Here is a 16,254-nt window from a genome sequence, read left to right on the forward strand (position 1 = left end):
AATCTAGAATGAGGCAAAGGCTGTAAATTGAATGATGCCCAGTTCCAAGGGCAGAGAGGTAAGACAGTTTGCTAACTTAAACATAAAAACAGACTTACCTTTAGGAGAGCCAAGGCTACATGAAAGATTATGTTCAAACCCTGAAATAGAAAAAGAGTCAAAATCAATACTGTCACATCTATCACTATTTTATTAAGTATTTTCCCAAGACTTCTGTATATCATTAATAAAATCTGTTTTCACTTTCACATACAATAATAATTAAACATGAGATTTCTAAAGGTATTTTTTCTTCTATGAGAGGCTTATTATAAATTTTAGATGTTATCTAATTAATGCTCACATAAATTTATTGTTTTTACAACGAATTGGCTCAGGGCTTGCAAAAGTCAAGTTCCTTGATCAAAATGGCAGTGACACCGAAGTCTAAAATTATGAAATTTGTTAAGTCTTATCTGTGTGATGTGGTTAAACTGCCAGTGGCGAACAAAACAAAACAAAGAAAAATAGTGTTGCTGATAACTGGGACAGATTGTAAGCATCACACTGGATTTCCCCTACTGTTCTTATTGCGTTGTTTGTTTTAGTGCTTGCTTTCAAGTAGTATGTGTACAGCTAGAGGTGGTAATTAGGGGCTATTTGCTAGACTCCCTTGTCCCTTTTTTCCTGAAAACCAGAGCAATACTTCTTCATGAATAAAGAAATTAAATAGTTTGTTAAGAAGCCATACTGGGGCTGAATTTTGACTCTGAGTTCAGCCCAATGACTCTGAAGAAATGTTGAGATATTAAAGTCAAGAGACAGGAATCTTAAATGCTCAAGATGACAGAGTCAGAAACAAATTTGCCACAGAATACGCAGTTTCCTTGTCATGCAAGTCATCATACATGAGAAGAAAGACCTTTCAAATTTGAGCTGACATCTCCCATAAGTCCAGGGTCTATTTGATGTGTCCTCTTCAGCTTGGTCACAAATATAATCTACCTACCTTCTGGATATAGAGCTGTACCAGATGTGTTATGCAAAGAACCTTTAATAAACCATCCTTTTACTGTCTCCAAAATCATAGGAAGCAAGTATTAGGACTAGGTAATTGATGCCGAAAACTCGGCTTCTGTGCACCAGTGCTGAATTGAATCTCGGAGACAGAGTTTTCGGTGAAGTAGAAAACAATAGTTTTTTTGCTTTGCCAGGCAAAGGGGGACGCAGCGGGCTCCTGTCCTGAAAAACGGTGTGTCCCAACTGGGAGGATTTGGTGAGTTTTACAGCAACAGTTCAAGGGTGGGGTTGCTGATAAGATTAGGGTGTGTGAAAGGCCTACACTCCTTTAATCTGGTCTCAGGTAATCTCTTGATGGGCTTCTCTGGTTTCTTTAATCTGGCCTCAGGTGGCCTTCTCTGGTGCTCCTCCCTTGTCTCTGAATCCTCTCCCTTCTCTGATTAGCAACTGTTGGAATCTGCCTTTGGGGACTCAGGAAGGTCACGGAGGCTGGAGTCTGTTCCCTGCAAATAAGGAACATGGGACGCAGAAAGGTTTCCGTGCCCGGGAGCCCCAGAGGGTCCTGCTCAGTTTCATAATTAGAGTGCATTCCTGTTATAATATGCTAATCTTTCATATTCAACTACCAGACATATGACATAATAGTAAGAAGGGATGAATGATAAACACAAAACCTTTGGTTGAAGGTTTTGGGTGTACTCAGTTAATCCTGTAAGAAGCAGAAAGCAGCAGGAAGTATAATCAGGCCAGGAGACAAAATCAGATTGACAGACTGCATCACCACTCCAAGCAAGGATTCTACACTGGCTTTGATCACAATTAGAGAAAAAAAGGAGACCACGATCACAATCACAAGAACATGGGTGACAGTTAAGCAGAATTTGCTTTCCTCATCTAAATTTGGGTCCTCACCCGCTAGCTGCTGCCCACTTGTAGGCCCTGCTACACACATCCTCCAGCCCCACGTCACAGCGGCTAGGCATAGTGAATCCTCACAACCTGAGTGCTGATCAAGCCGCGTCAGGACTAAATCCACAGTGTCTCTGGCTCTTGTTTTTCTAGTCACTGCTGGCAACGTAAACATCTCTTGTCTCTTGTTCTCTAATCCTCAAAATGCTCTGGTCCTGGGGCTTTCCTGGTGGTGCAGTGGTTGTGAGTCCGCCTGCCGATGCAGGGGACATGGGTTCGTGCCCTGGTCCAGAAAGATCCCACATGCCGCGGAGCGCCTGGGCCCGTGAGCCATGGCCGCTGAGCCTGCGGATCCAGAGCCTGTGCTCCACAAGGGGAGAGGCCACAGCAGTGAGAGGCCTGTATACTGCAAAAAAAAAAAAAAAATGCTCTGGTCTTTTCTCCTAAACCAGTCTCCTACTCTTCCCTCTCCTTCCCAAACCCCTGCAGGGTATTCCACTCCATGTACAACCAACTCTGCTATGTTCTCGACCTCCCTGCCAAACATTTCCCCTGCCTGCTTGCTTTCACAGGAAGAGTGAAATCTCAGTGATCCACAGAACAACCTGTATTATGATTCCCATTTTTCAGCATATGAACTTGACTAGCCTAAGGTTATATACACAGTTAGTAGTAGCAGGCTAGGATCATTTGCCAAGCCTCCTAATGTGTAGTTTAAGGGCATTTTCACCACACAGTGTTGGCGTAATGTACTTAATAAGGGCTTATATGATGACCAAATGAATGAACTATACTAGCTATCCCCAAATTTTCTGGGATTTATTCTTTTCCATATGGACCTAACTAGACCAATTTGTAGAATCACCATCAAATGACAGTAAGAAACCTTGTTTTTCAATGATCTCAAAGTCAAACTATTGGACAACTGAGCTATGGAAAACACAAACAAGAACTTGGAGAAAAAAAAAAAAATCTTTAGATAGCCAAAATAGCTCTCAGTAATACCAGGAAAAAAATTTATTCAATTTTAATTTCATTTACACTTAGAATTAGTTTGGTAATACGATTTTATAGTTTACAGATATCAGAAGTAGCAAAGTAAAAGCCAAACTATGTGGTAGATAGGGTTAGGGACAGAGCCTGTTGAGACAGTTGCCAGAATCAAAATATTAGATCTGATAGAAACAGAAGATAAACTTTAAAAAAAATGTGTAGCTGTCCAGGCTCATTTAGTGGAGCCAATAGCCCTTCAATAGTTAACATTAGTTCACTGTGATAATCTCAGCAATGTTAACGAATGCTTACATTATATTTGAAACATCGTGCTTAAGGGATCATAGTCCGTGTTTTAAATAAAAAGTAGATTTTCTTTAAGTTTGGGAAGCTAACGAGGTAACTTTCAGTTATCAGAAAATTTTATATAAGTAAACTCTTTAAATAAGTTCATAATAATAAAGTATTATTGCACCTGCTTACATGAAACCCTAGATATTATCCACAAAAATGAAGAAAAGTAAAGACTTCATAAGCCTTCAACTGAAGTAGAATAGTGTGGCCAGACTGTGCAAACGAAGGTATTTTTAGACCTCTAAGTTGTTGGAAATCAGGAAAAACTTGCTATTCTACCCAGTGCTTTACTTCACTACAAAATGTATCCTGATTTCCTAAGAAGAGAATAAAAAAGGCAACTTTAGTCAGATATTTAAAAATATCTATTTTTCTCTTTTAAATAAGACTTATTCCCATTTAGGGATACAATGAGAGGTATCACTAAATTACAGTAACCTTCCTCAGGCCAACATTTGGGCACTACAAATAGGTTGTTTTTTGTTTTTTTTTTTTAAATAAATTTACTTATTTATTTATATATTTATTTATGGCTGCATTGGGTCTTCGTTGCTACGCGTGGGATTTCTCTAGTTGCAGCGAGCTGGGGCTACTCTTTGTTGCGGTGCACAGGCTTCTCATTGCGATGGCTTCCCTTGTTGCAGAGCAGGGGCTCTAGGCACATGGGCTTCAGTAGCTGCAGCCTGCAGGCTCACTGGTTGTGGCTCACAGGCTCTAAGGTGCAGGTTCAGTAGCTGTGGCGCACGGGCTTAGCTGCTCCACAGCATGTGGGATCTTCCCAGACCAGGGCTCGAACCCCTGTCCCCTGCACTGGCAGGCGGATTCTTAACCACTGTGCCATCAGGGAAGTTCCAATAGGTTGTTTTTAAGATGACAATGTCAATGCAAGCTTTGGTCCTCGGCCTGCTAGCCAACAATGAAGTAAATTAAAAGCGAACCACCTTTCACTCTCCCAAGCCACCATATGAACTAAATCCCCCATTATTTTATTGTCCACCTACTTTTACATGGTCCAACTTTTGCCTAATTGAGCTGAGATATATTTTTAAAAGAAAAAAATTGTTATATATTTTCAAGATGCTTCCCCCTTCAGGAATATGTAATTTGTAGCAATTTGATTGTTACTGAGGGGTAAATAAGTGTTCCTAATAGGATTGAAAGGGTTAAAGCATTTGCAGAATTATTAAGAGTAAAAACAACAAGTAAATACATTGTTACGGCTACTTATTTATAGTGCAAAGTCTAACTCCAAGTGCAAGATAATAAATGAGTCAACATCCACTGAATATTTTCCATGTGCCAAGATCTAAATTAATTACACCAAAAATATGTCCTTACTTAATCCCACGACAACCTGAAATTCCATTTTACCCACAAGAAAATTAAGATTTAGAGAAGTCAAATTAAATTTCCCAAGGTCACACAGCTATTAAGTGGATTTAAACTTACACAGTATAACTCTAGAACTCATATTCTTAACCGCTAAGTTAGAGAAGATGGCTCAAGGAATAAATGAATGAATGAATGAATGAATCACTTAGTTGGGTATTATTTAATGCGGCCTCTAATTCCTAAAGGATTAAAGTGATTCTTCCCATTTAAAGGCAAGTGCATTTTGAGAGCAGGGAGGAGAAAGATAACAAATAGGTGACTTCTACCAAAACCAAATTTTATTATTTGTCTCCATATTGAAAACAGACAAAAATTAGCTGACTGCCTGCAGGATGTGAAGCAATAGAAACTCAGCTTGCCGTGAAAAGAAAGGGTCACCACCTTCCTCCAGTGACAACAGACTGAGATCAGCCTTGTGTGTGTGAAGGAGTAGTTCCTTAACTGATTGCGAAGCTGCTGTTTCAAAATTCAGTCACAGCCTGGCAAAACCTTCACTTTGAAGAACACCTACAAGTAATTGCCCCAAATTAAATAATTGCTCCAAAGTGCAGATCATCGTGTTCCTGGGTAGGCCAACAACTGAGCACCCACAATCTTGCATAAAGGAAGGCTGACAGCAGAGCACTCACTGAAACAAAGACACTGAACATTCTGGCTCTGATGAGCAGGCAATCGTGGGCTCACAGGGGGCTGACAGATTGCGTGAGAAGCTGTCAAAAACTGCACTGACAGCACTGAGAACAAATGCTGAAAAGGTAGTGTCAAAAAGTGCCAGAAGTGCTTCAGCACCTGGGTCCTTAGGGATCAAAATAAAAGGGAAATAAGTACTATGTGGAAATGGAAATCCAAACAACAAGGCAGTGAATAATTATCAAACCAGGTAAATGGAGCAGGCTCGCAGGCAAATACAACTAAAGCTAGAGGAAATAGGTGCTGCCCTTTCTGGCCCATCCAACAATGGGACACGTCACCCGAGGAAGGGGCAATGAATAAATGAGACAGCATATAAAAAGCATATCAAATGAATCGAGCACTTGCTAAGTATTCAGTAAATGCTAGTGATTATTATTAGGTTCACATATTTATTGTCTGCCACATCTTACATTTTCTATGTATATTTTTTCACTAATTCTCTCAGTAACTCTATGGCGTATGTGTTACTGCCACCATTTTAGAAATGAGGAAACTGAGGTTAGGAGACATCACACTGTTAGTAAATGGTAAAGATAAGACTAGAATTTATGTATGTCTGACCCCCCAAAAAACAAAACCATGCCTTCTTTCACTGATTCCACCTCTACTGCAAAGTCAGGCAGATTTTGGTGAGATATCTGTTATGAATTAAAGACAGTCATAATTCTTGGACACTTCTCCCATTTAGAGGTGGGGTCTTGATCCTCTCCTCTTGAATCTGGGAAGACTGTGCTACTGCTCTGACCAAGAGAATAAGGTAGAAGTGAAGCTATGCCGGTACTCTGGGCCCAGGTCTCATGAGAGACTGACAGCTTCCACGTCCTATCTCATGGAGCGCTTGCTCTTGGAAGCCAGCCACTATGTAAGAAGTGCAATTACACTTAGACTCCCATGCTCTAAGAGGCCAAAAAAAGAAGAAGGGACCTGCAGGACAAGATGCCATGCACAGAAGGAGAGGCAAGGATCACCCAGATGCCAGATATGTGTGTGAAGATGTCATCTTGAAAGTGAATCCTCCAGCCTCAGGTGCCCCAGCAGATGCCATGTAGATCAGAGATGAAGCACATTAGCTAAATTCTTCTCAAATTCCTGACTTATGAAATTGTCAACAAAATAAATGGCTATTTAAAAATTTTAAACCCCTTTCATTTTGAAATAATTTCAGGTTTAGAAAAAATTTGCAAAAATAGGACCAAGAGTTTCTGCATACCCTTCACCTGGCTTTATCAGATGTTAACATCTTACATAACCACAGTATAACTATCAAAACCAAGAAAATAATATTCAAATTTTGTCAAATGTCCCACGAATGTCTTTTTTCTGGTCCAGGATCCAATAGTTGTCATGTCTCCTTAGTCTTTCATCTGGGACGGTATTCAGTCTTTGTCTTCCACAAACTTGACACTTTTTTAAAGAGTACTGGCCAGTTATTCTGTAGAATGTCCCCCAATTTGATTTTTCTGATGTTTCCTTATGATTAAACTTAGATTATGTATTCTTGGCACATATACCACAGAAGCAATATTGTGTCAGCGCATCACATCAGGAGGCTACATAATATCACTATGTCTTGCTCTAAGATCATTGATTTAAAGCCACTCAAGTTTGATGTAGTTTGTTATGCACATCAGGTAACCTGAGAAGAAACCCTTCAGCTTCTCTTTGTTAAATTTCTTACTTCTGTGATCTATAAAGTAATGCATTTTTTTTTCCACAGAAAAAAGAGAGTGACAGATAATTACCATGCAAATATAAAGAAGTAAATACTGGCTGCTCTTAAATATAGTTCCTATAACAAGAATGCTGTAAATGTCAGCCAAAATGTATTTTACTTTATTCTGTTTCTCGTATTGTAAGCACTTTACAAGTTCAGTTTTTTAGGATGACTAAATGATGGACTTTGATGGAGTAATAAGTAAAATGATGTGATGTTTTGGCTTTTGGTTTGTTTCTGGATTTCCACTAGAGGTCAGGATTGTAGCACTGAAAACCAAGAAGGAGCTTTTAAAAAAAAGATTTCAGGGACTTTCACAGCAGCCTTGAATACAAATTCACTGTAAGTCCTAATGTTTCAAAACTCTCAGGGATAAGTTCTCCCTTATGTCTACTACAAATTCACTAATATATTATAAAATCTAACAAAACTTGGATGATTCCCACCCTTCCTTTCCCCCAGTTATATTATATATTGTCCATTTTTGTTATAGAATCATTTGTTAATTTTTCATAAGCAGAGTGGTGAAGAAGAGTTCAAGAATGGAGAGGGATGAAAAGTGAATGTAACATGAATGCATCTGTCTGGTTGTGGGTGATTATCTTTGCTTGACTTGGGTTTGTTTTTTGAGTGAAGTACTGAAAACAGGTATATCTATAAAGTCTGAGTCCTTAATTATGAGTGACTCTGGGAAGAATTCTTAGAGGTTAGTGTCATCTGAATTAAATAAACCTTTCAGAAGCAAGGCATATAAAATAAGAGAAAAAAATTAAATTATAGCTTTTGACAAGTATTCATGAAATCTGTGTACCAGGCATTCTGAGAACTGCTTAGCATATACAAGCACTTGTACGTTTACAAGGATGGGTAAATCATCCCTCTACCGAGGGACGTCCAGACTAGGATAGGAGATAAAAATGTAAACAGACAACATATCACCCCTGGGTAAAAAGGAGAGGTGTAACCTGGAAAGCACTTTGTAGTTCCTATAAAGATGTCCTACTGGCAATGAACACTGGCAATCACCTTTCTGCTCTCCTCAAATCCCCTCAAGTCATGATGTGCCTTGGATTATGCTGTCTTCTAGCTACAGTTATCAGTCAGTGATCCCAGGTTGCAGGGATTTTTTTTTGTTTTTTGGGGTTTTTTTTGGGGGGGGGGGTTTGCAGAACGTGGGCCTCTCACTGTCGTGGCCTCTCCCATTGCGGAGCACAGGCTCCGGACGCACAGGCTCAGCGGCCATGGCTCATGGGCCCAGCCGCTCTGCGGCATGAGGGATCTTCCCAGACCGGGGCACAAACCCGTGTCCCCTGCATTGGCAGGCGGACTCTCAACCACTGCGCCACCAGGGAAGCCCCTGCAGGGGTGTTTTTGATTCCTTTCACCAATTCCTAACTACCAGCTGATCTTGATTCTCTCCTTCTTCCAATCTCCTGCTAGAGTTTCCCTTGACCCAACTCACCCAGAAGCCAGAAGGTATAGGAACTCTGTTAGAGTTCTTGTACCTACACCCCCGCCTTTTTTTTTAAAATAAAAAAATGAGAGATGAGAGAGATGTAGATGTATGAGAGATGTGGAAGCTGAAACAAGTTGCTGAAGGTTCATTAATTCACCCAAGATCACACACAGATGTTTGAAGCTGGGATTCAAGACAGGCAGTCTGTCTCCAGAGACAGTGTTTGAAATGACCATGGTACACTATACATTTTCCTCAAATTTGAAGCTATTAATTTAAAGTCAGAATAAGATTATTTTAAAGGTTAGCTGAATTAACAATGTAGATATTTTAATACTGCATCTTCAGACTAAACATGGCTCCAGAAGACCATTAGCTAAGAGGTACATGAGAGTGTATCAATTTATCATTACAAGGTATATATTAATATATCAACTTGAGTGGCATTAAATATATGCTTGTGAGACAATAGAAAATACATATTGGCCTCTGCCCGGGTTGTTGGCACAGAGCTCCAGAAACCCTTGTTATTTCCAAAGTGATAAGAACACTCGGAGCATCTCTGTTCGAATATTTCGTCTTTGACACTAGTTCCTGACACAGAGCTCTAGGAAGCTTTGTAATTTCCTGGGTGACAGGAGTGTCTTTTGTTCTAGTGAAGCAAGAACTGTGGGTGGATTCCTGGATGGCTCCTGGATGAGGGCTGGTCTCTGAAAGATCAAGCCATGATTAGAAGCTTGGAATTTCCGGACCTGGCCCACACTCTCTTGAGAAGGGAGAAGGGTTGAAAATGAAGTTAATGATCAACCAAGCCTGTGTTATGAAGCCTCCATAAAAATCCCAACAGTATGGGATTTGGAGAGCTCCTAGGTTGGCGAACACATCCACACGGGGAGAGTAATGTACCCCAAACTCCACGGGGACAAAAGCTCCTGTGCTTGGGACACTCCCAGACCTTGTCTTATGTATCTCTTCATCTGGCTATTCATCTGTATCCTTTATCATATCCTTTAATAAACTGGGAAAGGTAAGTAAATGTTTCCCTGAGCTCTATGAGCCCCTCTAGCTAATTAACTGAACTTGGGGAAGGGGTCATGAGAACCTCTGATTTGTAGCCAAAATGGACAGAATTGTGGGTAACCTGGGGACCTATTACTTGCAACTGGCATCTGAAGTAGGGTGGGAGCACGGTGCTGTGGGACTGAGCCTTTAACCTGTGGGATCTGACACTATATCCAGGTAGATAGTGTTGGAATTGAGTTAAATTGTAGGGCACCCAGCTGGTGTTGCAGAGAACTGCTTGGTGTGGGGAAAAACATCCACACATTTGGAGACTAAAAGCGTCAGAAGTGAAGTGTTCTGTGTGAGTGTGCCAGGAGTATGAGAGCAAAGGAGACACACAGAGAAGAAACATAGGAGATAACACTGAACTGAGATTTTCCCCTACAGCAGGAGGGAAAAGCAGGTTTTTTTCCTTTACGGTGCTAATCCAGGGAATCCCAACTGGAAGATTTAGACCTACCGGTAAACTATAAGGTCTTCCTTGATAACTCTCTCAGTAGGCTGCTACCGTGTCATGTACCATCATGCACGATGTCAAGAGGGAACGGCACTCTCCCCCCCGCTGCTTGAAGGGATTTCACTGGTGGTACCCACTCCCCCCAAATCCCATCCTCCTTAGTCATCTCACAGCTATGGGGAAATGAAAAATAGGTTCTTCTCAAGGAATTCCCCCATATTAGACCATGCCCTGAACCTCTGGACCTTACTGTATGGTGTTTTTCTCTACCTGGAACATTCTTCCCTCTTCTCTTAGTTACTGTTCCCCTTGTCTAGGTCTGGGATTAGACACTAATTCCTCTGGGAGGCTTTTTGGCTTTTCATTGCTGGGTTAGGTACTCCTCAGTAGTGATCTTTAAAAGCACCTGTGTTCTCCATATCACAGCACCCATTCTACTGCTGTGTAACTACTCATTTACCGGTCTCTATCTCCCTGTAAGTTACATGAGGGCAGAACCCTGCCTGTGTCTTTACTGGTATATTTCCATCCCTTGGGACACTACCTGGAACAGAGTAGGTGCTCAGAATTAGTTGAATGAATTGATGAAATGAATAGGGTTGTTAGGATCAAGGAAAAAAACCTTGAATGAGAATTAAAATTCATGAAATGTTCTTCAGACTAATTTGTTTCCACAATTTCTTGATATTAACTACATGGTTTTTTTTTGGTTGTTGAGCCTTCTTTTCAGGTTATTTGGAAAGATAAACATGTTATGCTCAGTTCCTTTTTAAATATAAAAATTGAGCTCCTGGAGAGTAACACTAAAATACATACATGTTATCTTTCATCTTTTTCTGTCCCAGAAGGTTCATTACTTCTTTCCAAATCTGAAAACTAGGTTATAGTGCATCAGGAAAAAAACCCCAATTACACATTAATCACGGTCTTCAGAGATAAAAAGGAACTGATATTTTAAGTACTCTCAAAGCAGAATCATACCAAAAAACAAAACTCAAGAATTTTCAGTCAAATATACAGTTGAGAGGATTTAAAAGCCTCAAGAAATTGTATGTAGGGGCTTCCCTGGTGGCACAGTGGTTAAGAAGCCACCTGCCAATGCAGGGGACACAGGTTCGAGCCCTGGTCTGGGAAGATCCCACATGCCGCAGAGCAACTAAGCCCGTGCACCGCAACTACTGAGCCTGTGCTATAGAGCCTGCAAGCCACAACTACTGAAGCCCACGCGCCTAGAGCCCGTGCTCCACTACAAGAGAAGCCACTGCAACAAGAAGCCCACGCACTGCAACGAAGAGTAGCCCGTGCTCGCCGCAACTAGAGAAAGCCCGTGCGCAGAAACAAAGACATAACACGGCCAAAACTAAAAATAAATACATAAAATTTTAAAAAAGTAACAGCTGTTAACGTTAAAAAAAAAAGAAATTGTATGTAATTTTGCTTGGCTGATGAATCCAGTGAATGGCTGCACCTAGACTAACATACCAGGGAAGGTCCTGCATAGTTAATTCTTACCCCTCCATGGCTGAAGTCCTGAGGTTTGTGTCATGGTGGGAAACCATTAGTGAGTGTATTCATCTTTGGAGACCCCTTCTCTTTCTCTGTCCTCACTCAGTATATGGGTAAATGCTGGTGAAGCTTAAACACTAGGGACAGTAGACGTAGAAGAGATACAGGAGGAAAGACTGAAAAAGAGTCTGAAAACTTAAACCAGGTAAACAACTCCATTGTTGCCCACCATGTCTCTGTCAGGGTATAAGAAGAATATTACTAATTACAGGAATTTACAAAATTAAAAAAATCTCCAGATGGTGCAGCTCCATCTTTCTCCCCACTGCCTGGCCCCTACCACCCAGAGCCACTAGCAGCCTGGTCTGAATAAAAATGCAGTGCAAACTTTAAAAATCAGAATGATATACCCTGGGGATAACCAAGGAGCCCAAATTTCTTTCTGCCTCTGAGATAGATGTAGCTTCTTTCTGCCAACAACCACACAGGGCCTAGTACCAAACTGAACACACCACTTTACAGAAGCCATTCCATGGTAAACCTTAATTGCTACCATCTCATACAGGCTTTACTGAAAAGTACTTCTGAGTACACTGTCTCATTCAACTGTAACAATATCTGTTCATAGACAAGCTGATAGTAATACCTCCATTTTACAAAGGAAGCTCAAATATGCTAGTTGATTTCTTTTAATTCACAGAATTAGAACTGGAATGGCAAGCTTCCTGACTCTAATCCAGTTCTTTGTCATTAGATGAGTGGTTCTCAGTCCAGGCTTTTTATTAGAATCACCTGGGATGCTTTTATAACACACAAATGCAAGAGTTCCACCTCAGATCAAAGAAATAAAAAATCTTGAGGGTAGAGCTTGGCCACTTGTATTTTTAAGAATTTTCCAAGAGCCTCTAATTTGAATTCAGACTGAGAGCGGAGCATTGCAAGCCAACTGCTCATTAGAATCACCTCATTAGAAATCAGGGAGCTTTCCTAACACCCCAAGGTCTAATTTTATTGATCTGGGTGGGGCCAGGTGATTATAATATGCAGCCAGTGTGGGAATCACCACACAATGCCTCTAACAAGCACATCTTAAAACTCAAAGTCTGCTTTTGGCTATTTCATAATATTTTAAATGTTTCTAAAGGTCACATGTGGAACGTTCTTAAAGTCAAACATCGAAATTAAATGTCACTAAAAATACTGTGAGTTGCATTATAGCATTATTTAATTAAAAGGTAGGGAATCTAGCTGAAGATGATGATGATAGAAACAGAAGCAACTGGATTTCCCTGGGGGCACAGTGGTTAAGAATCCACCTGCCAACGCAGGGGACAGGGGTTCAAGCCCTGGTCCGGGAAGATCCCACATGCCGCGGAACAACTAAGCCCGTGCGCCACAACTACTGAGCCTGCTCTCTAGAGCCTGCAAGCCACAACTACTAAGCCTGCGCACCTAGAGCCCATGCTCCGCAACAAGAGAAGCCACCACAATAAGTCCCCGCACCGCAACCAAGAGTAGCCCTCGCTCGCCGCAACTAGAGAAAAGCCCGCACGCAGCAACGAATAAACTCAGTCCAAAATAAAAATTAATTAATTTTGAAAAAAGAAATAGAATATATCTTAAACAATCCCACATGCCGCGGAGCGGCTGGGCCTGTGAGCCATGGCCACTGAGCCTGTGCGTCCGGAGCCTGTGCTCCGCAACGGGAGAGGCCCGCGTACCGCAAAAGAAAAAAAGATAGTTGATGCTTCCTACAGCGAGTAAATCAATATATCAGATTTTATTTGAATTATGCAAAAAATCTCATCAAGTACTTAAAATATCAAGGTAAATTATATTTTACGCATTTAAAAATGAATATATGACAAATTCTAAAAAAGCATACTATATTCTCTATAAAATATGAACATAACTCTAACATAAATCAAAACGAAAATATAATATATAGAAAACATAATGTATAGAAAACTCACAACCTCTAGCATGGATGAATTTTATAATGGAAAATATCTGACCTTTTATTTCAATGAGTACAGCAAAAAAAGAGAGATATGATGCATATCTGAGAAAATGACTAATAAAAACATAAATGCTGGGATCCACTGCAGGCTAGTCTATATACCCCACCAGTAGAAAAAAAAAATAAGTGGTCCCTTTGAATGTTGTTGAAAACAGGTTACTTGTGTCCAATTTCACAAATGTCTTCAGTGATTTATGTCCATGTATATATGTGTACATATTTATATACAGGTGGTATTATTCTGTTTTAATAGGAAACTATACAATTGGCTATTTTATTTTAATTAATTAATTTTAATATCTTTATTGGAGTATAATTGCTTTACAATGTTGTGTTAGTTATACAATTGGCTATTTTTAAATCTACAGGAAATATGATGAAATGAGTTAAGCTTAATAAAAATGCAAACAGGAAAATTTGAAAGTGATAAAATTTGGCAGATTAATGGTGAGAAAAGAACAGCATATAATGAACAACTAAGCAAAAAAAAAGTCAATTTAGCAGGTCAATTTTATGAAACTGGTAATAGAAAAAATTTCAGAGAAAACAACCTATCAATAATATTTTCTTTAAAAATTCCAGTGAAAATGAGAACTTCTCTGGCGGTCAAGTGGTTGAGACTCTGCACTTCCAATGCAGGGGGCACGGGTTTGATGCCTGGTTGGGGAACTAAGATCCCGCGTGCCGAGCAGCACGGCCAAAAAGAAAAAAAAAACCCAATGAAAATCAACATTTGCTCATCAATTACAAATGTGCCCCAAATTTTAACATAAATACATATTACCTGCTTGACCAGAAACCACATTCCTTACTAGAAGAGACAATATACATGTTTTGAAATTAATAATTTTTTACTGCAACCTGAAAACTTAATTTTGAAACTAAAAATGTTTACAATACAGAAATGACACATTTTAAAATGTAACAAAATATTCTGATGAGCAATTGATTTTCCTTGAATACAAAAACAGTTATAAGTTGGCAAAGGTCCTATTTCTATAGCTCTATGATGTTCCTAGTCAAGCATTTTTGCACAGCAATCTTAATAATTTAGAGTATAATTTTCCCTTTTCCACCTATCCATTCATACATCATGGATATGTAAAATCTACAACCTCTGACCCGTGAGCTATAATGATTATCCACTTTTTTAGAAAGCAAAAGGTAAATGAGCTTCCAGTATATTTTCAATTAAGTACTATGATTTATGCAGCAAATCTTTTATTTTATTTTTTTTTTTGCGGTACACAGGCCTCTCACTGTTGTGGCCTCTCCTGTTGCGGAGCACAGGCTCTGGATGCACAGGCCCAGTGGCCATGGCTCACGGGCCCAGTCGCTCCGTGTCATGTGGGATCTTCCCGGACCGGGGCACTAACCTGTGTCCCCTGCATTGGCAGGCAGACTCTCAACCACTGCGCCACCAGGGAAGCCCGCAAATCATTTTTTGTTAGTAATTAGCTATCATGGAGTAAAACAGCGAGGACTTCAGGTACCATAAGTATAGTCATTTGATTGCTCTAGGATATAATTCAGGTCATTCACAATTATGCTAAGCTATAAAATGGATGGGGAGAGCTTGTTCCTTTATTAAGAGCTGACCAAAAGAAACGTATCTATCTAAAGGAGGCACATAATTGAATCACTTATACTGGAAGTTCTTTTCCAAGAAATCCTGGCCTCAAATCAAGGAACTATACTAGAAATCACAGATCTGCCTGCCATAGTGAGGAGATGTCTCCATTTAAGAAAAGATAGACGAATTAGTTCAGTTAATTTGGTCTGAGATCTACTAAATGACAAAACAAACAAGCTAAAAGTGAGAGCTATAACAAATCAAAGAGACCTAATTAATAAAGGACACTGTAGCAACAGAAATATAGTAGTTGCTGCAAAAATTCTATAATTATAGGGAAAAATTCCAGAAGCCCTGTGAAATTCATTCCCATTTAAACATAGTAAATTAAGCCTCCTAGTAAACAATCTGGAAATTCACTGTAGAAATTCATTAATGCTGTAAACCGAAAGTTTCAGAGCAGGAGTTAAAAGATCTGTATCATAATTCCATTTCTGCCACCAACTGGCTTAGGTAAGTGTCTTAACCTCTCTGTGAGTTAAGATTCTTAAATAATAAAATGCGGAACACTGGTTAAAAATAATAAAGGGGGGTTTGTTGAAAGTTCACTTCCTGAATCCCACCCTGTAAGATTCTGATTCTTAGTGCATTGATTCTTAGAGGTTTTAGCACATGGCCTCAGTCTCAAAGAAGAGTAAGGATTTCTACAAGCCAGTATTTAAGAGGCTGAGTATCAAGATAGGTTTGATTCTAGCTCATCTCATCTTGTGCCTCATTTATAATAGATGACATCTGACCTTCTCCTAAGACCAAGTTTTCATCTCCTTATTGAATTCTGGTTCTGAACTGTTACCTTTGTCTAAGTTGCTGTCTTGAGAACTTGCTCAATTCTCCAGGCGTTTTTAGGACAGGGACCTTATTTTACTGTTACTAGTCCCCTCTTTGGAAATGAGGTCCTGCTTCCAAATCCTACCCATTTGGGTAGGGAGCTTTAGTGGACCTACCTTCCATTCTGAATACTACCCTTTTCTGGGGTCCTTATAGTCATGCTTGGTGTTCCTGCTAAGAGCTATTCTTTCTTTCAATATACTAACACTTACCAACATCTGTAGTAGGAACTCTAAAG

General features: G+C 39.9%; 1 protein-coding gene across 4 annotated transcripts in view; it reads right to left on the reverse strand.

Moving 5' to 3' along the window:
• RABGAP1L (RAB GTPase activating protein 1 like) overlaps positions 1 to 16,254 on the reverse strand; it is a 668,427-nt gene that overhangs the window by 189,879 nt on the left and 462,294 nt on the right. For all 4 annotated transcript variants that reach the window (XR_003005040.1, XR_003005039.1, XM_024758766.1 and 1 more), the window contains exon 18: positions 99 to 140. Coding sequence is in view for 2 of the 4 variants with exons in the window: in XM_024758766.1 (XP_024614534.1) it covers positions 99 to 140 (42 nt within the window). In the remaining 2 variants the exon portion in view is untranslated. The remainder of the gene's footprint in view (positions 1 to 98; positions 141 to 16,254) is intronic.

This window comes from Neophocaena asiaeorientalis, unplaced genomic scaffold, assembly GCF_003031525.2.
Source record: "Neophocaena asiaeorientalis asiaeorientalis breed wild unplaced genomic scaffold, Neophocaena_asiaeorientalis_V1.1 scaffold182, whole genome shotgun sequence".
Lineage (NCBI taxonomy): Eukaryota > Metazoa > Chordata > Mammalia > Artiodactyla > Phocoenidae > Neophocaena > Neophocaena asiaeorientalis.